Source organism: Dasypus novemcinctus, chromosome 22 (assembly GCF_030445035.2).
Source record: "Dasypus novemcinctus isolate mDasNov1 chromosome 22, mDasNov1.1.hap2, whole genome shotgun sequence".
Classification (NCBI taxonomy): Eukaryota; Metazoa; Chordata; class Mammalia; order Cingulata; family Dasypodidae; genus Dasypus; species Dasypus novemcinctus.
The window spans coordinates 5,551,098-5,574,714 of NC_080694.1; the positions used below are offsets into that span (position 1 = coordinate 5,551,098).

General features: G+C 36.5%; 1 protein-coding gene and 1 pseudogene across 1 annotated transcript; both read left to right on the forward strand.

The window, feature by feature from the left end:
• The first annotated feature begins 243 nt into the window (after positions 1 to 243).
• LOC101419633 (ADP-ribosylation factor-like protein 15) lies at positions 244 to 945 on the forward strand. The gene has a single exon (XM_004475754.4). The coding sequence runs from the start codon at positions 261 to 263 to the stop codon at positions 909 to 911; it is 651 nt and encodes a 216-aa protein (XP_004475811.1). The 5' UTR covers positions 244 to 260; the 3' UTR covers positions 912 to 945.
• Positions 946 to 13,654: 12,709 nt separating this feature from the next.
• Positions 13,655 to 14,593, forward strand: LOC101419196 (olfactory receptor 2M2-like; annotated as a pseudogene).
• Positions 14,594 to 23,617: the final 9,024 nt, after the last annotated feature.

Sequence of the window (23,617 nt, forward strand, 5' to 3'; positions counted from 1 at the left end):
ACATTTAAATAAGAAATAATTTAAGTGTTAGAGATTTCAAAGTATGTTGTGATGTCAGTCCAGAGGTTACAATTATGCAGGTCTAAGGCAGATTTCACAAACTGCCACAGCATACAAAGCTTTAAACCAGAGTGTTCCCAAGGGCTCTTGACATTTCTTTTTAATTTCCATTCCTGTCTTCAGGGGCTGCTCGCTTGCAGCCAGAGATGCTGCTTTTTTTTTCCGGGTTCAGAGCCGTTCCAGATGCTTTAGGCTGCCGGATGTCTGATCTCCGGGTAAGTGAGGCGTTTCTGTACATGGATTATCTGTGTTTTCGAGCACTTTGCTGCAAGGGACCACAGCCTGCAAGGCCAGAATATGACCTGGTTTGCATAGGTCTCACAGGTTCTGTCAAGACCGGTCTGTTGTCAAAGCTCTGCAGCGAAAGCCCCGAGAATGTTGTATCGACCACAGGTTTTAGTATAAAAGCAGTGCCATTCCAAAATGCCATCTTGAATGTAAAAGAACTTGGAGGGGCTGATAATATCCGGAAATACTGGAGCCGCTACTACCAAGGATCTCAAGGGGTAATATTTGTATTAGACAGTGCCTCTTCAGAAGTTGTTTTAGAAACTGCTAGAAATACACTGCACTCAGCTCTTCAGCACCCACAGTTATGCACTTTACCCTTTTTAATATTGGCCAATCATCAAGACAAGCCAGCCGCTCGTTCAGTACAAGAGGTCAAAAAATATTTTGAACTTGAACCACTTGCACGTGGAAAACACTGGATTCTGCAGGCCTGCTCTCTGGATGACATGGATGCACTGAAAGACAGCTTCTCTCAGCTGATAAATTTGTTAGAAGACAAAGACAATGAAGCTGTAAGAATGTGGTATCTGGCAAAGTTAATGGGTTCCCAGAAGGCTTGAACCTATCATGCTAGTTTCTCATTTTAATTTTATTTTGGTATCAGGACTATAAAGGCTTCAGTATCTATTTTTCTCTAGCTATCTCAGATTCTCATCTCTATTGAAGTGAATATTCTGTTAAGCCAGGTAAATTATCGTTGGCATTAATGTCAAGTACATACTACTGAGAGAGAATTTATTCTCTGTTTACCACGAATTATCTTCACCGCATGTCTCTTCCTTCTGTTGTTCTAAGCATCTCTTAAATACTCTGTCCTAAAATGGATGGAATTCGAGGCTCATGGAAATCAAATCCCTTATGAAGGACTCAAAAAGACTCACAGTACCTTGACTTATTTTCCCTGGGTTTAGGGGTGGAGTGTTATATGGCTGGGACTCTACATGATATGTACATCATTTTCTAATTTCCTAGGCTTTTTTATTTTCTTTTTTGTCTTTAGTTTAGTTTTTGTTTGTTTGGGTCATTTTTTTTTTTTTTTGGTATACTGTCCTTATATAAGCTATAAACTATGGGAGAAAAATGGGAAACAACTAATTAATCACCTTATCAGGAAAGAATATCCTATTATTTTAACTTTGAAGAACTTAAAGACATATGATTAGATCTGACAGCTCTCTCTCTTCCCTCTTTGAAGAGCTAAAACATTGCTTAAGGTTTTGAGAGGGGTTAGAGGAAATTTAGGCACAATATATGCACCACTAATTACTACTTGATCAAGGCCTCAAATATTTTTTAATGGAAAGATTACCCTGCATAAAATCAAACTAAAAATCTTATGTTTGATATAGAGAAAATAATTTTTAAAATAGTAGATAAAATTTTAAAAACAGCTGAACTGAATCTAGTTTTGAACTGGCATAGGTTTAGGTTGGCATGGATTGTGATAAAGCTCAAAGACAGAATCATCTGTATATTCATCCATTAAGTGCTAATGTAGTTTAATGGAGCCTGTTAATGCCTCCATCTATTAAACAATCAAAGGTCTATCAGTACTTCTATTATAAACCTCTATTTTCAGGGGTTTCAGTGTGCCCTTAAAAATGTGCTGGGGGCTGCAGAGAATAGAGTTAAGGTCTAGATTCAGTCTTTGGAACTAATTTTAATTCATTTAATTTAAATGATAAAATTATGTTGAGATCATTGTACAGTTTTACTGAGGTGTAGATCTTTGACCTTTTCTAAATCAGGAATAATCTATTGATATTGAGGATTGTGGATTAATACACTTAAGCACATTTTATAGGCATTTGACCATGTGAAATACCAACTGGCCAAATGATAGAAAACTATTCCCTATAACCTGGGCAATAAAAACATGTTTGTAATTTTTATTTTAGGTAATATAGACTGATATCCAAAAACCACTGTATACAGTGTTATTTGGGTGATGCAGTACCTTATTCTCCAGAAGATAAATGTCAGGCCCTTAATGTCTTTCAAATACAGTTTTTCTGGTTTAATCTTATAGGTGGATTTTAATGAAATCATTACCTTTGAAACATTAAACACTTATTTATGTTTTTTTAATGGAATGGATCAAAAACAATTCATAGCAATTCATATACAATTTTGTCTACAGTATCCTTGACTATTTTTTAACATGTGTAATCCGTGAGCAGCACACATTTATTCTGATGACCAGATATACAATTCCTGCTTTTATTTTGTCCTGTTGTGCTCATCATCTATGAAAAATAAATGATTATTAGGCTTTGCTTTCCCTGCAAGTTCCTTAAATGTAGAATATTATCTTTTTTTAAGATACTGTGACTGAGTGCACCTCAGCCATCTGTTAAATGACTTCCCGTTGTGTGTGTGTGTGTGTGTGTGTGTGTGTGCTTGTGATGGGCTTCTCCTCAGACCCACGACTGTCTGCGGAGTCTCAGCCGTCAGAATGAAAACACTATCAATCAGGACCCAACAACAGCTGTTACTGACAAGTTTCTGTCTGACGCCTAATGCTTTACAACTGTCAATTAGGCTCCTTCTTTGTCCAGCAGTTCAGAGCCCGCCGTCTTGCTGCTCCCGTGCGGCATCCTGTCCTTGTAACTCTAGAATTTGTCATGTTTTGGAAATCCACATGGGGGGGCGGGGGGAGAAGGGGGGAGTGGGACGGGGATGTGCGGGTGGGTGGGTGGGCGCTGTGTCATATGCCTGCTTGCGTGTAATGTGCCACGGGTGTCTTAGTTTGCATATTCAAGTATTATATACGAAAAACCGTCTGTTATGTATTTCTTCACTTTGTTTCTTGTTATATTTATGGAAGTTACCAGTTTTTGTACCTTCTTAGCTCAAACAATTGCCTTTTGTAATGGCGATTAATTTGTATGACTAAATTTTGTATCTACTCTAGTTTACAGTATTGGTTGCTAATTAACTGCCATATTGCCCTGTTTTTCTATTAAACAATACTGTATCAATAATTCAAGGTTAACAGATTCATGTGGACAATTGCCAGACAAGAAGAATTCATATTGTCCATGTTTTATATATGATTTCCATTATCTTCAAATGAAAATAAACGTTCAGTAGGAAAAAAAAAAATTTCCATTCCCAAAGTTCTTGCTGAGATTTAGAACTTAATCATGTAAACTGCTTTTATAAATTCATTTATTTGTGCTGATAATTTTCTTTGAGATTCTTTGTGATATTCTCTATAGATCATGTCAACTGTGATTGAGTTTATTTCTTTTACAATTTGGATGACTTTAATTTCCTTTTTTTCTCTTGTCAGAAGATCAGATAATATATTAATTAGCAGTGATGTAAAAAGCATCCTTGTTTTGTTCCTGAACTTGTGGTTCATCAGTCCCCAATAAGAAAAATATTTGTGTACTTTTTCTATATGCCATTTATCATGTGGGAAGAAGTTATTTTCCAAATCTATTTTTCAGTAAGAGACCTGTCTTTAATTTAAAAAGAAAGTAAGGAAAACAGACTTCGCCCAATGGATAGGGCATCCACCTACCACATGGGGGGTCCGCGGTTCAAACTCCAGGCCTCCTTGACCCTTGTGGAGCTGGCCCATGCGCAGTGCTGATGTGCGCAAGGAGTGTCATGCCACGGCACGGGTGTCCCCCGCATAGGGGAGCCCAAGCACAAGATGTAAGGAGAGCCACCCAGTACAAAAAAAGTGCCGCCTGCCCAAGAATGGCACTGCACACATGGAGAGCTGACATAACAAGATGACGTAACAAAAAATAATAAATAAATAAATAAATAGAAAGTAAAAGGACACTAGTATAATGAAAATGAAATTTTAAAAAATTACAGAATTCACTCAAAACACATCAATAATTTCAACAAAATAAGTGGGTTCAACTTTATAATTAGAAATTGTCAGTAGTCATATTGAAAAGAAAATCATCTAAATACATATTGCTTATGGAAGATACATTTAAAACTAGATATCTGTACAAATCAGAGATTTCTGATTGACCAAGATGATGGTGTAAGATACTTTAAGGTGCTTTTCTGAAATTGAATTTTTGGGAAAAGCTTAGGGTATAAGGGGAAATAAGAACAGTGTATGTACATGCTATGGAAATTAAGTTAATATCAGATTATATGTGGTTGTTATAGATTTAAGATGTCAAATTTTGTCACATGATAATCATAAAGAAAATATATGAAAAATATACTGAGAAGAGACTCAAAGTGGTACAACAAAAATAATAAATATAAGAGCAGGCATTAATGGAAGAATTGGGGATTAACATATATGATATAAAAGTGCAAATCAGGAAAAAGGCAGAGAAACCTTCTACCTTATCAATATCTACTATAAAAATAAAAAAATTGTACTCTCCACTTAAAAGACAGAACTATAAAATCTTGCTATACATAAGAGACTCAACTTAAATTTCAAGACACTACTAGAAGGAAAGTAAGAAGAAAGAAAAATATCTTGTGGTAGTAACCAAAGTAGAGCTTGGGTAGCTATAATAATATCTAAAAAAATAGACTTTAAGAACTATTAAAAGAAACGTAGAAGGTCACAGTATTCTAATTAAAGAAGTCACCTAACCAGAATAATTATAGATGAACCAAGTGACAGAGCCTTAAAATAAATGAAGCAACTCTTGCTAGATTAGAAGGGAGAAATAGATGCTTCTACATTAATAGTAGAGGACATCAAAACACCTTTTTTCGATCGTTAGAACGTCTATACTGAAGGAAAAAAAAAAGGGAAGAAAATTTAAAAACTGAATGCTATTCTAGAACAACTAGACCTCATAAAAATATATAGAACACTACCTGACAGCAGCAGAATAACAAAAAGTGTCTCAAATTAAAAAATACTGCAATCACACAATGTATCTTCTCTGACTACAATGGAATGCATCTAGCAATCAATCAGAGAGGGTGAAATGCAAAAATAACAAATATGTGGAAAATGAAACAAGGTACTCCTAAATAACCAATGAGTCAAAAAAGAAATCACAAAGGAAATTAGGAAATATCATAAGGTGAATGAAAATGGAAACATGGTATTCCAAAACTTATGGGACACAGCAAGGCAGTTCTGAGAGTGAAATCTATAGCTCTAAATTATTATTCTTTAAAAAAAAAGAAATCTCTGAAATCAGAGACCTATATACATAAACGGAGGATCTAGAAAAAGAAGAGCAACCAAACTCAAAGCATATAGAATGAAGGAAATAACAAAGATAAGAGTGGAAATAAATATAATACTAAATGAAAAAGAGAAATAGAAAATTCAAAAGTTGGTTCATTGAAAAATATATGAAAATGACAAAACTTTAACAGATTGACACTGGAAAAAGCACAGAAATAAAATCAAATGTGATTAGGTTTGGGCCCATTACTATCAGTCCCCAGGAATTAAAAAAAAAAAAAAAGGATCATAAGAGTATACTATGAATAACTCTACACCAAAATTGGATATCAGATTATATTGGCAAATTAATCAAAAAGATGGAAAGTACATACAATGACTCAATATCAAATACAAAATCACAACAGAACAGACCAATAACTTGTTAAGAGGTTGAATCAGTAATGAAAACTTCCACAAAAAAGCTGAGGACAAGATGGATTCACTGGTAAATTTTAACAAACTTCCCAAGAATAATCGATACCAATTCTGCTTAAAATCTAAAAATTTAAGACTTGGGGACACTACTTATCGAATTCCATGAGGTCAATATTACTTCATACCTTGGCCAGATAAAGATACCACAAAAAGTAAAAGTACAGATCAATATCTTTTAAAAAATATATTTTATCACAGAAATTGTGTACTTACAAAGCAATCATGCACCTGTGTAACATTCCCATTCAACACCCCTTCATCAACATACCACTCACTTTAGAACATTGTTACAGATTATGAAATAATATCATCAGGCTATTATCACTAACTATGCTACTTAGCAGATATTTGGCATATTTTCCATACCACACATTATAAACATAGTATATCTTTGACCTGTATGCAAGAGAATTAAAGTATTGTTGTTAACTATAGTTCATTTTTTACATTAATTTTATTTTCCCCTCAATATCATTTTTGAAGATAGGTGAAAATCTTCAAGGAAATATCTGCAAACCAAATCCAACAGCATATTAAATGATTTATTCATCATGATCAAGTATGATTTATTCCAAATATACAATGGTAGTTCAATATAAAAAGTCAATTAATGTAATAAACCATATTAACAGAACTATTGGGGGGCGGGGAGGGAACATGGTCATCACATGTGACAAACCCCAGCAATCCTGCTTGTTAAAAACTCTTAGAAGTAGGCATTGAAGTAAGTTTCCTCCACATGATCAAAGGTATATATTTAGTATCCACAGCTAACTTCATTCTCAATGGCAAGAATTTGAAAGTAGTCCCTCTCAGACCAGGAACACAAAGATGCTATAACCAATGTTATTCGATCTTGTACTGGAAGTTCCTTTCAGAACAATTAGGCAAGGAAAAGATATAAAAGGTATCCAATTTGGAAAGGAATAAGTATAAATTTCCCATGCATGTGATATGGTCCTATGTAAAGAAAATCCTGAAAAATCCACAACAAAACTAGTAGAGCAAGGAAACAAAATATTTACTAATATCAAAGTATATGGGACACCAAATAGCCACAAATGTTTTAAAAGTAAAGAGGAATAATATGGAGGACTCCTACTTCCTGATCTTAAAACTTATCACAATGCCATAGTAATCAAAGCATCATGGTATTGATGCAAGGACACATATATAGATCAGTGGAGCAAAAATGGATTTCAGACATACACCCTCACATCTATAGACAACTGACTTGAAAAGAATCCCAAGTCCCTTGTCAAATAGTGAAAAATTGTTCTCTTCAAAATATAATAGTGGGAAACCTGAATGTTCAAATGCAAAAGACTGAGTGTCGATGCGTATATAATACTACATAAAGAAATCATCTCAAAATGGATCAAAGACTTAGAATTAGGCACTAGAAATATAAAACTCCTAGAAGAAAACATAAAACAGAAGTGATAAGATTTAATAACTTCTCTTAGACAAGTATTCCTTCATCCAAAGAAAGAACAAGCAAAGACTGTATAGATGAAAGTGACTTCATAAAAATTAAATAATTTGATGTATCAATGAAATTTATCTTGAAATTATAAAAAAATCTACAGAATGGGAGAAAATGTTTGGAAACTACAATATATGTGATAACAATTTACTATCTAGAAATGTAAGGAAATACTACAAATCAGCAGCAACATGGCAGAGAATCCAATGAAATTATTTGCTGAAAGTCTTGAATTGATATTTCTCCAAAGAAGATATGCAAATGGACAAAAAGCTCATGAAAAAATAATCAGCATCATTCATCATTAGGAAATGAAAATCAAAACCCTATTGACATACCATTTCCTATACACTAGAATGTCTATTTTTAATAAAATGGAAAATTACAAATTGTAGAGGATGTGGAGAAATAGGAAAACTCATTTATTGCTGATGGGATTTAAATTTAATATGGTGCAGCACCTGAGCAAAGTATTTTGGCAGTGGCAAAGACAGTTAAACTTAAAATCACCATATGAAATGACAGTCCAACTTTTAGTTATATACCCAAAAGCAGTTCTCAAAGGGATATCTGCACATCAATGAGCATACTGGCATTATTCAAGAGTGTCAAATGATGGAGGCAAACCAAATGTCCATCAACTGGTAAATGGTGATACCTGCAGCATATACATACAATGGAATAGTATTCAGTTATGAAAGGGAATGAAGTCCTGATATGTGCAGTAACATGAGTGAAACCTGAAAAAAATGTGGTATAAAATAAACGGGCACAAAAGTACAAATATTGTATTATTTCACTGAAATAGAATAATTGGGATATGCAAATTCATAGTATTAGAAATTAGGCTATATGTTACCAGGGGCTACAGTGGGTGTAGAGAATGGGGAATTAATGCTTAAATTATACAGAGTTTCTGTTTGTGGTGATAGGAAATATTTGGTAATGGATGATGAGTATGGTAGCATATTATGAGCATAATAACAGCACTTGATTCTATATTTGAATATAGTTAAAGTGTATAAATATTTTACTAGAATAAAATGTTTTTATAATACTGTATAATGCAAACTAGGAAATAAAATGTAAAACAGGGGTGATAGGTAATGATACAATATCAATATTTTTATTTCATTAATTTTAATAAATAAACATACTTTTACAAATAGTTAACAATGGGGGGAGGTGTATGAAGAGTGTCAGTATTTTTCTCATGTTTTTTCCCTGAATTTACAATTTTGCTAATAAAAGACAACTAAATTTCCAATAAAAGTTTGAAATAAAAAAATAAAACATGATACAATATTCAAGAGAACATAAAACAGGGCAATGATACAGAAACGTAGTGGAAGGGGAGTTGGATTTAGAAAATTTCTCTGAGAAGATATTTCATTATAGTTCCATAAAGATAATATAGTCATATAAATACTGATGCAAAGAATAATCCAGGTCTGGGATGTAGGAGGAAGGAGCAACATTTGCCAGTATTCTAAAAGGAAATAATCTTTTTTATATTCCCCAATATAAAAGGAAGAGGTTTAAGATACCTGGAAAACTAGGGAGTATGCTGGAGAAGGTCAAATTTGTTTGGCTAGTAGGCTAGGACTGACTCTGGAAGACTTGATCAGGATGGCAACAATTTCTAATACTTAGTGTGGTACATGAATTGCAACTAAAAACATTTTGGAGCATTTCCACTAAGTATAGATTATAATTTACATTCACTCTCTCCCACTCCATTCTATAGGTTTTGGCAGGATATATAATGCCCTATATCTGACTTTGCAATGTCATTCAGAACAAATCCAAGTCCCAAAATTGCCCTTCTATTATACCTCTTTTACCCTCTCCCTGCCTTCAGCAACTCTAGTTGTCACTGTCGCCACACCAATGATATAATTTCTTCCATTGCTAGGAACACAATAAGTCTATAGTAGAATACCACTCTAGTCCATATTTTATTCCCCAATTCTGAGTACTCTGCTGTGGTGATGCACACTCTACCACTAATTGAAAGGGGGCTTTAATCACATATGGCTCATGAATTATACTCTCTTGCTTGCAACTGTACTCTCTCATTTCCTTGGTGTGGTAGTTGTCCACCCTCACCACCTTGTTAGCTGTCCTGGATGAGTCCAATGAACTAGAGAGTAGGTGTTGCAACTCTGCTGAGGCTCAAGGCCCAAGTGGCACATGAACAGCTCATAAATTCAAGTCTCTTGGACATACACCTACCAAGTTCATTGCCAACTATAGGTTCAATTAAAGGGGTAGAAGAGGCATGCATAGAGAAGTCATATCTGAACCCACCTCTGTCACACTTGGGAGTACAAACTCCAAAGTTGGAATCATAGGCAAGACAACAAACTCCAGAGCTACCAACCATGGCCATAGGAACTGGGTATCTTCATAACCTTCAGGAAACCCACTATTTGGAGTATATACTTTGACTTTCTATGAGATCCTGCATAGAAGCGCATAATTGTTGCCTCTCTGATGACCTCTAAACTCATTTTAAAGTCTCCTAGCCATAGAATCTCATTTGTCTTTACTATTTCCCCGTTTTATTCAAGGTTTTCTTCCAGTTGCATCACTAACCAGTGTTGGGTCAGTCATACTCAGTTCTACAACTACTAACTTTCATCTCCTTTGCCAAGCTATTTCCACATGCTTCATTTTACTTCCTTCAAAACAGGAATGACATTTTTCATTTTATTTATTTTTCATTAGAAAAGTTGTAAGCTTACAGAATAATCATGCATAACTTAAACTGTTATAGTTATTAAAGATGATGTCAAATACAAACCATGGTGTCTGGCAAAAAGCATGTGACACCTCAAGGAACATATAACATAGAATTAGACATGATTTTTTAAAAATATTTTATATAAATAATAACAAATTCTATCACAGAGGAACAAACCATTTTGAAGTATTGTGAGGCAGGATAGAATAGGGAGATAAGGGGGAGGGACAGAAAACCCAATGAGTTACAGAAACACCACTTAATAAATGATGTTAGGCAACAGCCTGCTGACTTGCACAAGCAAGTTATCTGGGGCAGCTCACAGCATTCACCCAGAAGCGGTGTTGTCAGAAGGCAACTTGGGGCAGGAGGCGCACCACTGCTGCCCACCCACTTTCTTTCTTTTTCTTTCTTTTTTTTTTTTACTGATTTTATAAAAATATTACATTAAAAAAATATGAGGTCCCATTCAACCCCGCCACCCCCACCGCACCCCTCCCCCCCCAGCAACACTCACTCCCATCATCATGACACATCCATTGCATTTGGTAAGTACATCTCTGGGTATCTCTGCACCTCATGGTCATTGGTCCACATCATGGCCCACACTCTCCCCCATTCCATCCAGTGAGCCCTGGGAGGATTTACAATGTCCGGTGATTGCCCCTGAAGCACCATCCAGGGCAACTCCAAGTCCCAAAGGCGCCTCCACATCTCATCTCTTCCTGCCATTCCCCATACCCATCATCCACCATGTCCACTTTTCCCACTCCAATGCCACCTTTTCTCTGTGGTCTTTGGATTGGTTGTGTCCGTTGCACCTCTATGAGGGTCCAACAGTGAGCCCCTGATACTAATGACTATGCTTGTGAGCCTATATGCCTGAAATAAGAACAAGGCCTAGAGCAGCACTGTGCCTGGGAATTTCCTCCTGACAGCCTTCATGTTACTCAAATGTGGCCAGTCTCAAAGCCTAACTCAGCATCTAAATGCAATGCCTACCCCCCAGCGTGGGACATGACACCCGGGGATGAGCCTCCCTGGCACTGAGGGATCACTATCAAGTAACAACTGATAATGCAACTGGAAAATGACCTTGAATTGAAGGTTCGATGCAGATCAGTAGAATATCCCTGTCTACATAGAATAATATGACTTTAAAATGCTGTTTGATCTAATGTAAGGGGGAAATAGAAAGGAGAAATGAGTTTATATGGCTATGAGTCTCTAAAAAAAAAGAGTCTGGAGGCTGTCAGAAGGATTGCCCTTATGCACAACTGAGCAGAGTCTAAGAGACAGATAAAGTAGATACAATCCCCAGGTATTGGTTCCTTTGAGGGCTAAAGGGACCCACGGCTTCTATGGTCATGGCAGATAGGGTTCACTGCCATGTCGGATGGCCCTTCTTTGGAGCTGGTGTTTCTGTGTGATGAAACTGGACGCAGAGGGGATCTCTTTTCATAAAACTATCATGCTACTTTACTGGAGTTGTAGTTGGTTTTGGGGTTTAAGTTATATTTAGGGGATTGAATCTTTTTACTGACAATATGATAGCCAGGCCCTGAGCCTCAACAGAATCCAGCTCCTACAATCTGATTTATTGGACTCACCTCACTCAGCTAAGATGGAGTTGAAGAAGGACAACCACCACACCATGGAGCCTAGAGTGCCTACAACTGAAAGCAGGAGGATTGCATCCAGTAACCATGTGGAATCTGAGCCTCCTCTTGACATAGAGGTGCAACGGACACCCACTTTCATATCATCTCTTTTGGCAAAATCCTGCAGAGCCAGAAGCCAGCCACTGCCAGCAACCCTAGAAATCAAACCATCAATGACTCTCCTCAGCAGTGACTCAAATATGACAATCAGAACAGACCCAATCCCTTCACCCCAAAGCCCGTAAAACAAGCATCCCTAGAACAGAGCGAGTGCATTTCCACTGGAATTGTGATCACATTCACAAGTGTGTACTTTCCCCTTATAAAACTCATTTCAAACTTTCTCATAACCATGGTGCATCCTGAAATTCTTTCTCATCATTTAATTAAGAACCTGGAAATCAGCACCAGCTACATATTGCCTGTGTTGCAAAGTAAAATAACTCGAGTAATAATTTGTTTTTTCCAAGACGTATTACTATATACATTCATATAGACTTCATTTGTGGACAAAATTTACAGATTAAATAAGACTATGACTTATACAATAGTACAGATAGTGAAGCACAAACTCAGAATAGTATGTGAATAACACAATTAATACATCATTAAGAGGTGATGGTGGATGAGAAAGAAGAATACAAATTTTCACTTAGATTTCAGTTTGTGGATAGCAGTATCCTTAGATTTCTCTTCACACATTCAACAATGAAGAAACTTTGCGAAGACGTGGGGAAGTTACATAAATTCTATACTCTGTGCTTTTGCCAAAATCACCTAAATCAGGATATACCAAAACCCTAGATACATCCTTATCATTGTAAGAGCAAGGCCATGCTACCTTTTACTGCTCAAGGAAAATTGTTTTGTTTTACTAAGAATTAGACAAAAGCAAACTGAACAATTACAAGTTTTTCAACTGCTTAAACAGCAATGAAGAGAAACCCAGCTAACCTCATGGCATGATTTATTTTAGCATTACAGGAAGGTTGATCTTTCAATCTGCCCTCCCCTGATTCAATGCAACTGCTTAAAAATTGCACAGGTTCCTGATGTTACCTGAAAATACTGTTGTAACTTCACCTTTCCTGGTTTTTAGGCCTCCGGCATATGTAGTGTTGCCCCTTTCAGAGAAAGTTTTTCAGTGAAAGAGAAAGGACATTTTTAAACCTCTGTGTTCTCAGGTCTCTCTGCATTCTTTCATGTCTGCCCCTGGAGGACTTACCCTGAAGCCAAGTAACTTTAAGTCGGGGCCCCTCACTTAGCCCCATTACAAGGACCTAGCAGTTCTGTATTCATTTAAAAAATGGTTTGTTCCTCTGCTATACAATCTGTTCATATTGATATAAAATATTTTAACAAACTCATATCTAATTCTATGTTATATGTTCCTTGAGGTGTCACATGCTTTTTGCCAGATACCAAGGTTTATATTTGATATCATCTTAAATAACTATAAGAATTCAAGTATGTTATGCATGATTATTCTGTAAGCTTACAACTTTCCTAATGAAAAATAAATAAAATGAAAAATACCATTCCTTTTTGAAGGAAATAAAATGAAGCACGTGGAAATAGCTTGGCAAAGGAGATGAAAGTTAGTAGTTGTAGAACTGAGTACAACTGATCCTACCTGACTGCAAAGACTGCACTCTGCACATTCAGGACACAGTTCTAGGCATGCATTACATGTTGTTCTGAAGACCACAATGCAGAGTCAGCAGGTGGAAAATCACTCATCAGATATTTACCTTTTATAACTTCTTGTGGTTCTACATAAAGCGATGCCCATCATGGAATGGGCGAATCAGATATTTATCCCCGACTTCAGCCTACTGGGACTGTCCAGTCGCACACCCAGTCACATCGTCCTCTTCTCCCTGGTTCTCAGCATCTTCACAGGGGCCTTCTTGGGAAATGCTCTCCTGGTTCTCCTCATCTACCTGGACACACAGCTCCACACACCGATGTACTTCCTCCTCAGCCAGCTCTCCCTCACAGACCTCATGCTCATCTGTACCACTGTCCCCAGAATGGCCTACAGCTACTTGCATTGCAGGAAGTTCATTTCTGTGGGAGGCTGTGAAGCCCAGATATTCTTCTATGTGTCCCTCTCTGGTGTGGAATGCTTCATCTTGGCCCTCATGGCCTATGACCGCTGCATTGCCAATTGCCACCCTCTTCTATACCCCCACCTCATGAGACAAAAAAATGTGCAGACATATGGCTGCCTCTTCCTGGGTCCTTGGATCCTTTGATGGGACTGTTGATGTGGCAGCCACTTTATCCTTCTCCTACTGTGGCTCCCGCGAGATCGCCCAGTTCTTCTGTGACTTGCCTGCCCTCCTTAGTTTCTCATGCACGGATATGTCTATATTTGAAACACTTGCCTTTGTCTGCTGTATGGTGATGCTTTTCTTGCCTTGTTGCTCATCATCGTCTCCTACACTCATGTGATTGTGGCTGTCATTCGCATGAGCTCAGGGGAGGGTCGGCAGAAGGGTTTCACCACCTGCACCTTGCACCTGAGTGTTGTGGGCATGTATTATGGAGCAGCGATGTTCATATACATGCAGCCCACCTCCAATCGCTCCCCAAGCCAGGACAAGATGGTGTCAGCCTTCTACACCATTCTCACCCCTCTGCTCAATCCCCTCATCTACAGCCTTCACAACAAAGATGTGGCCAGGACATTTGTGAAGGTGCTAAGGAAGGGCAAATCTGAAGGATAAATTGGATAAGACTCAAAGATTTTCTTTTCTCTGCTAACTCCTCTCCCAAGACACATTTATTTAAGAAATAAGAAATAGCAACAAAGTATAAAATCAGTAAGATAGTTACAGGCATCCGTGTTGATAGACTCTGTGCACATCCAGTTAATTAACATTTTTGGCATTTTTGTACATTCATTTTAGTTTTGAATGTAAACCAATGCTCATGAAAAGCAAAAATTAGATAAATTTAATGTTATATAGTGAACCAAAACTTCATAAAATGCTTTTCCTTAGTATGAAAACCCAGAGTCCTATTGATCTTCTTGTACTGCCATATACACTGGGTTAAATATTACATGTGGCTAATTTTGATATTATTTCTTTCAAAACAGTCAATTCAGGAAAACACAGATATTTTCTCAAATAACCAAAAAGTTTGTCCTATAAATGAATGGTGTATACATTTGATAAGTGAAGAATGTTTTGACTTCCTTGATGCACTGAGCATTTGTATATTTACACATTGTATTATGGAGATAGTGTTCCTATTAGTGGATAATGCTATAGCATCATGTGAGAGTTTGTATTTTTTTCTTTGGTTTCATGTAATTCTCAAAAAGGGTAAAGAAACTCCAGTGCCTTGCTCTCTATCTAGAAGTAATGGTCATTATCATTTCCATGCCTTGAAGCAGATTGGGAACTTTCTTATTTTTCATATATATATAGAAATCCCAGTTAAATGACTACTGAAGTTTCCATGATTAGGAAGCTGATGTAATAAAGGTTTGATAATCTCAGTATGACAGAAGGTGTCTATATTTTCCCACGTTTTCCTGATTAACATCAAACTCAGTTGGAAGGTTTCCCTTTTGCATAGAAGCATGCAAAGTGGAACATTTTTACACCCTAGAAGATCAAATTTGCATGAAATTGATCAATTTTACCTGGCAATTTGGATTCACATTAGAAGGACTAGGACTAAGTTTATGGAACTTACATATACTTTTCAAATTTGTTCCTGGCATTGGGGTTGCTGTAAGGATATATCAAAAATAGGACAGAGAGTTGGTATAAATTTACTTAAAGTATCACTAGAAAGAGACATGGTGGCCCCATTTATGAGAGTGGAGGCATGAGTTTTGTAGCATAGCCTATATTCAATAATATTTTGGGCCTCTTAAAATACCAGATCATGGAAATAAATGTAAACGGGCAATGTGAAGATTTTAGATATACATGAACACCACTGAGAATATGTGTCCACAGAAATCATGGAAGCCAAGTGCAGCATTTTTACTATTTCCAAAATTACAAGTGAGAAATATTTCACAGCTGTTTCTCTAATTTGTAAGGAAGGTTAGAATTTTCCCCCAAGATATGAAAATCAGTGCCAAAATACAATTCTGAAGAGGAGAATTTTACTAATTCACTTTGTAAATTCAGAGCGATCAAATGAAATCTTTAAAATATTCTTTTCTTTCCTGTTTCTTCTTTTTTTTTCGATGCTGGTTTCTGACATATACTCTTCTATGATTGAAACCTATTGTATTTTTTGAGATAATGAAAATGCTCAAATAATGTTTGAAGTGATGAATGTGCAACTCAGTGACTACATCAAATGGCACTGATTGTACACTTTGAATAAATTATATGGTTTATGAACAAAAATATATATTGTGGGTTCAGGAGGAAATACACCAAATGTAAGATATGGACTACTTTGAGGATGCTCTTTATAATTTGTTACAAATGTTTGTAACAATGCAAAGTATTTGTGGTGGGTGTTATATAGGGGCCCTGTAAGAGATTATGTATGTTTGTTTCACAACTTTCACTATATAGTTTTTGTTTATGATTGTTCGTGTATAAATGATATACTTCAATAAATTGTTTTTAAAATGAAAAACAGTTTTTAATTGCAGTATATCAAGTTCTTGAAGATTTTCCATAGGAAATATATTGTAAAGTTTAAATAATGTTTGTTAAGTGCCAACAGCAGCCTCTAGATTTTGTAGGTGTGAACATACTGTTATATTCTTCAGCATTCTAAAGCCCATAAGACTATTTGAGAATTTATTTACATTTAAAAAAAGTTCTGTTTAAAGGAGCTATGAATGTTGAATAAAATAATGCCAGGCTGCAGGCTCTTAAGAAACCCAGTATTCTGAAAGAGCTATTTGATTCCCTGCTTTGGGAAAGATAAGAAAAGTGAGGGAGGAGAACTGTGGCAGCTCTGCATGCTTTGTATTGCTGGCCCATTCATTTCCTATCTAGTCTCACATCATAGAAACTAACATTATTTGAATGATGCCACATCTGTTATCTATCATAATGTTGTGTCCTGGCCCAAGGGTAGACTCACTGAGCATACTTCATGATGAGAAACAACCAAGGGCCTCCGGTGAACGGCATCATGTGCTACCCTAGGCAATATCAGGACCACCTCTTAAAGGTGTGAAGGTCTTAACTGTAGATCTCATTTGTCCCAGAACATGTGGATACACTGGCAAGTGTGGGCAATTGAGCCCCTAAGGACTAAGCTGAGGGTCAGCCATGCTCCACTGGGAGGTCCTGTGGATCCAGTACCCTGGCTGACTGAGACCTGGATGTTAAATGCATTCAGGTTTACAAGGAAACTTGAATATGGTCCTCCTGAGTAGCTCAATAGGAAGCTTTGCCCCTTCCACTCCATGCTAAAGTGATGGATCAGTTATAAGGGCAGGAACTGGGTTAAAGGTGAGAAGGTGAAGAGCTTTAAGTGTGAAAAAGGAAAAGCACTTGGGATACCTCCTTTTCAATCTATAATTAGGAAGGACAGATGGCCCTGCCAAGGAACAGCTCCTCCTAGAGATGGTAGGTGGGCAGTCTGGCTTAGCTGCAGTTGAGAAATACTGTCTTTTTTTTCTCCCTCTGGTTTATAGGATTTTCCTGTAAGGAGCCCTTCCTTATCATGAGCATGATTTATGTAGAAGACTGAGGTTTATGTGTGGACAGGCCAGAAAAAGGCCGACAGACTTCACCTCCAAACTTTGTTTATATAAAGGTATTACCATCACATGGCCTAGCCTAGCCCAAGATGGAATGAAATTGAGATTTGGATATGGGAAGGGTGGAAGGAAATGGGGAAACTAGTGGAAATTATTAATATTTACTTGACATTGACTTTGAATAATTTCTCCCGGGACTTTGACCTGAGAGAAGGGTCATGGTAGGCCCAACTGTATCCATCTGTGAGGGTCTGCACAAACACCTTAATTCCCAGTGGAATTAAATAAATGTGCAAAACTTTATGATTCAGAAGAGATATTCAGCTAACTGCAAATTACAAAGTAAAATATTCTGCAGTATAAAATGGTTAAGATGAAAGGACATTTATACTCCACCTGTTACAGCCCCTGAGGAAAGAAACGCTCTTCTCAGGTCGTGAGCTGATTTATGGTCACTGTACAGATGCAAAGAAAACTTGAAATTTTTAGAAGACACAGCAAATATTCAAGGTGGGAGAGCCCCCAGTCCTCTCTAATATAGTGATGTACAATAAATAGTTAAGGTGATCACTTTTTCTGGCCCAGTAGGGCATTTCTTACAGGTGCATGCCCTAAGATAAATCATACCACTCTACTGAAGCAGATCACATGGTATGACCTCTAAGTACATCTTTCATAATGAGATTGATAAACCATGTGATAAGTCTTTGAGGTTTCATCATGTCTGGAAGCAAGATGCAATCTAAAATTTACTCTGAGTTCTTTGAGTCTAATGTTTTCTGACATTCTCAGACTGCTGAGCACTGGAAACTTGCATGTCTTTGTTCCAGGCTCAGTAGAGAGGAACTGGTACTTAGAGAAAGTGTTTGGGAGATCATTAAATGTGCTAATGGGGGGGGCTGACAACATTTAATGAGCACTGCAAAGGCGAAGCCCCAAAGAGCCTAGTTAAGTAGCTATCTAATGGGAAGGGTGTAAAACTTGATGTGGTTCCTTGGGACATAGGAGTGACTTGCAGTGATCAGCAAACTCAAAAGGACCAGCCTGTCAGGTTACCTTGAGTACATCCCTCAGAGAAATAAGTCTGAGAGTGGTAAATACACCTCCCTCAAATTTATGCTGTAAGCTAAGAAACATCTATTCCATATTAACTACTAAAATTAGGAGAATATGCTAGAACTTTGTTACCTAAATGTTTTATCCTACTGCCTAAACTCACTACATGTTAAAATCCAGTCACTGAGAATTTATATCTTTGAATTAAAAATACTACATAGGGAAACAAGTACATCTAACATGGAAAATGTTCTATTAATCAGCCTCTTAGATAGGACATGAGAGATCTTTAGATCTTTTATTCTATTGACAGATTTTATATTAGACCCCAATATATTCGTTGAGCCACACTAGGATCTCTATCTTTTTAAAGGCCACCAAGTAATCAACTTTATATCATTCTATTTACCAATTAAACTGTTTCGTGGAGCTTCATTTAGGCAATAGGTTATTTTTATTTCTAATATTAATTCATTATTTTTTAAAAATTCATTTTTTATTATTGTGAAATATGTATGTACATAGGATACAATAGCAGTGGCATCCAGATAGCCAACATAAAATTTATTATATCTTAACCTCATAGTTTTATTTAGTTTCCTTTTTTTAAGGAAAAAATCCAGATATTGATGTTCTCTCTGTAATTTTCTACAATCATACTCATTTCTTAGCTCCTTGGCCATAATTGAAGGGTTGAATTTGCTGTTAATCATCCCAAGGAATGCTCATTTCTCATAAAATCCTGAAATTGCAGTTCAACCACTACAAAGTTTAATTCACTAGTGAAAATGTGTTTGGCTAGCTCTGTCTTTGTTTCCTTTGCATTTAACTTTATAGCTCATAAATCTCTGAATATTATTTGATTTTAGTATAATTTTATTCATTGTGTCAAATGATGAAAGAAGTCTTGCACATATCCTACACAATATCTTCAAGAAAATAAAAAGGACCACTTCCTGATCCATTTTGTAAGACCAATATGGCAGTTTGACATTATTTATGAATTCCAAAAAGAGAGATTACATTTGTAAACTGGTATGTTCCTCTGGGTGTGATACCCTTTAATTGTATTAGATTCAGCTAAGATATCTTTGATTAAATTGTGTTAGGATTAGGGCTGTGATTCAACCACTTAAGTCTCTGCCCCCTTGGTGGGCAATATAAATGGACACTCACTCAGGAAGACACACAGAAGATAATATAGAAGAGGAGAGAACTTGGTCATTTCAGTCCTGCCATGTGACAGAAAGAAGGCTTAAAGTGCAAAAGTCTGGGAAAGAGACATGAGCCATAGGTGAGCCTACAGCTGAGATCAGAAGAAGCTGGGCCCACAGAGCCTTAAGAGGAAGAAGGAAGGAGAGACCAGGCAGAGACTGCCGGCCATCTTGCTTCAACACATGGCAACAGACTTGGGGGAAGAAATAACCTTGAATTGAACTCTTTAGGGCCTTGTAAGCTTCTACCCCAAGTTAATACCCCTTTTAGAAGCTCAGATTTCTGGTACTTTGCATCAGCACTACTTTTGGCTGACTAATACAACCAATAACCCTGATAACAGAACCAGAGAAACTGTAAAAAAAGAGAAAATTACAAACCATTATCCTGCATGAACATAGTTGCAAACATCCTCAACAATTAGGAAATAAAATCCCACAATATATAAAAAGAATCATACATCAACCACTGGGGTTTCAGAAATTTAAGGACAGGTTCAATATTTGAAGATCAGTCAATCAATGTAATCTACCACATAAACTGAATAAAGAAAAAACAAACCACAGAATTCTACCAAATGATGCAGAAAAAATATTTGACAGCATTCAACACCACTCATGTTATAACAACTCTCAGGAAACTAAAAATAAAAGTAAACTTTCTCAACTGGATCAAGAGCACCTACAAAAAACCCAGTGTTAGTGTTGAAAGACTGTTTTTCCCTTCAGATCAGAAGCAAGGATTTGGAACTATTTGCATTTTTGAACGATGTTCAAGTATAACAATTTTGGTAAAAATTATAATAAATTAAGAGAAGAGAAAAAACAATTGATAAAAATGAAAATAAATGGTGTTTAATATATAAGATATGGTATAAATTAGAAAAATTGAGGTAATGACTTTGGGACAAATTACTGCCTTTAGGAAGAAAATAACATTAGATCCCTATATCACACCACATATAAAATATACTTCAAAGTAGATCAAGGCTCAATTATAAAAATATAATTATTATATATAATTATAGATCAAGGCTCAATTATAAAAATATAATTATTATATATAATTATAAATATAATTATATAAAAATATAATTATTATATCAAAGTATTATAAAGAAATATGCCAATACTATCATAAACATGTGGCAGGGGAAGATAGACTAAGCATCCCTGAAACCTAGATTGACAGAGTTGACTACATGCTGGTTTCAAAGTTCTGTATATTAAAAAGAGCCATAAACAAGGAAAGAAGACAATAAAGAATTAGGGTATATATCAGCAAAGTGGGAAAAAATAGCATGCCAGGGGGTCCTTGACTCAATAGAAAGGTAAGATGTCAAAGAAAATCTGGGCAGCATTTATGAAGAGGCAATCTCCACAAGACAACAAACTTCATCTAAAATAAACATGAATGCCCTTGTGATTCATAAAGAACAATTTAAAACAAAAATTTGATCCCCAAATTGTCAAAAAATGAAAAGACTGATTATATTCAGTGCTATTAAGAGATGGGGAAATGGGCATTTTAATCAATTGGTAGGAATATGTAAATTGGGTCATGATTTTCAGAATATTAGACAGTTTCTAACATTTTAATAATAAATTCTTAGACCCAAATTTAGTCCTCTTTTGAATAAAATTAGTAGTACAAACTGTAGCAGTTTGGCATTGTTTATGAATTCCAAAAATAGATATTGGATTATGTCTGTGAATTGATCTGTTCCTCTGAACATGTTGGAATTATTATTAGGGCTTTGATTGGGCCATGTCAGTAGACATTGAGTTCCCACCCCCTTGGTGGGCAGGGACTTACAGAGAAAACTATATGACAGAAGAATTAGTAGGAGTTTTGAGCTGGAGCCTGGGGAAGTAAACGCACAGAGAGAGCATGCAGCTGAGCCTGGAGAGAATCAAGCCCCAGGGCATGAGAAAAAGCCTAGAGAGTGTGATAGTCTACAGCTTACCTTGTGGAGAGACCAGAGCAGCTGAACCCAGAGAGAAAGGAGCCCTGGGAGAGAGAAGAGACTTATCCCAGCCTACAGCTGATATTGGAAGAAGCTGAGACCACAGAGCCTTAAGAGGAAGAGGAAGGCTGAATGTTGGCAGCCATCTTGCTCCAACATGTGGCAACAGACTTTGGTGAAGGAAGTAACTTTTGCTTTATGGCCTGGTAACTGTAACCTTCTACCCCCAATAAATGTCTTTTATAAGAGCCAACAGAGTTCTGGTACTTTGGGTCAGCAGCCCTTAGCTGAATAATTTGCAAGTGGTTAAAGATATATTGATAACTTATTTGAATACTTTTTTCCCTAATAAAACAAATAAAATTGAAACAACCCTAACTTTAGTCAGCAGGCTAATGGCTAAATAACCTATGTCCATATCCCTGATACTCTTCTGCTCTTTCAAATACTGAGAGAACTCTGTACAGTCTACAAGGTCATTGCATATAGAGCTCCCAGTGTTTTGAACAGCTTCATGGCATATATTTAATATTAAGGGAGAAAATTCAATTTCTAAGGTATATACAGAACTTGAGTTCATTTACCTTTTTAAAAACAAACTATGAACTGAAATATGAACCTAGGTTTCATCTTTACAAAATCTGGAAAACTCTTGGGCCATTTTATCACTATTATTTAATTTTTTTCTCTCTCTTCTTTTTTTTTTTTAATGTTGCATTCAAAAAATATAAGAGGTCCCCATATACCCTAAACCCCCCTTACCCCACTCTTCCCACATCAACAACCTCTTTCATCATTGTGGGACATTCACTGCATTTGGTGAATACATTTGAAGCACTGCTGCACCACATGGATAATGGTTTACATTGTAGTTTACACTCTCCCCCAGTCCTCCCAGTGGGCCAAGGTAGAACAAATATCCAGCATCTGCCCCTGCAGTACCACCCAGGACAACTCCAAGTCCTGAAAATTCCACAAATCATTTCTCTTCTTCCCTCTCCCTACCCTCAACAGCTACCACGGTCACTTTCAAATTAGTGTTTCTCTTGATCACCTTAATTATGTTACAGCCATCTATATACAACTTTATCATTAAAAAACACTGTGTATTCATGAATATTTTAAAAAATATTTTGAAAAAGAAACCAGGATCTGAGGTGGCATAACTGACAGGGAACCTCTCCCCACATCACAGGTCTCCAAGATTGAGTCCCAGTGAATCCTAGAGAAGAGAAAACAACACAGATAGCAAAAACAGCCAGAAGGGAGAGGGGAAGGGGGAAAAATAATTAAATCTTTAAAAATTAAATTAAATTTTAAAAAGTTAAAGCATTTATAAGGAAGGTGATGGGCTTATTCAAAAACAAGATGTGTGTGACAGAGTGTGCGAAAGTTACTAATAAGAGCACAATTTCAGTCAAGTTTCATGGGGTAGTGATGCTTCATATATGCATTTGCAAATGGTGAGGATGTCAAGAGATAGAGATGGCAGAGAGGTTGAAGATAACCAGAAACAGGGAAAGCTGAGCAGGGCTACACAGACTAGAGAGTTTAGAGCATGTCTGCTAAACATGGGGAATCTAGTATATCAGGAGTGTCAGAAAAATGCTTATCTCAGGAAATGAGAATGAAACTAGTTCTTGGAACTAGTGTTTAAATAACAAAATGGGTCACTGAAAAGCCATCTAGCCTGGGTGATTTTCTGTTAAAAGTTCAGAGCTGTCAGGGAGTATTCTCAAATCACCAGCCTCTGATTATTAGATATTCCACCTAGAATTAACTGGGATGAGTCAAGAATATCTATATATGGAACCAGTC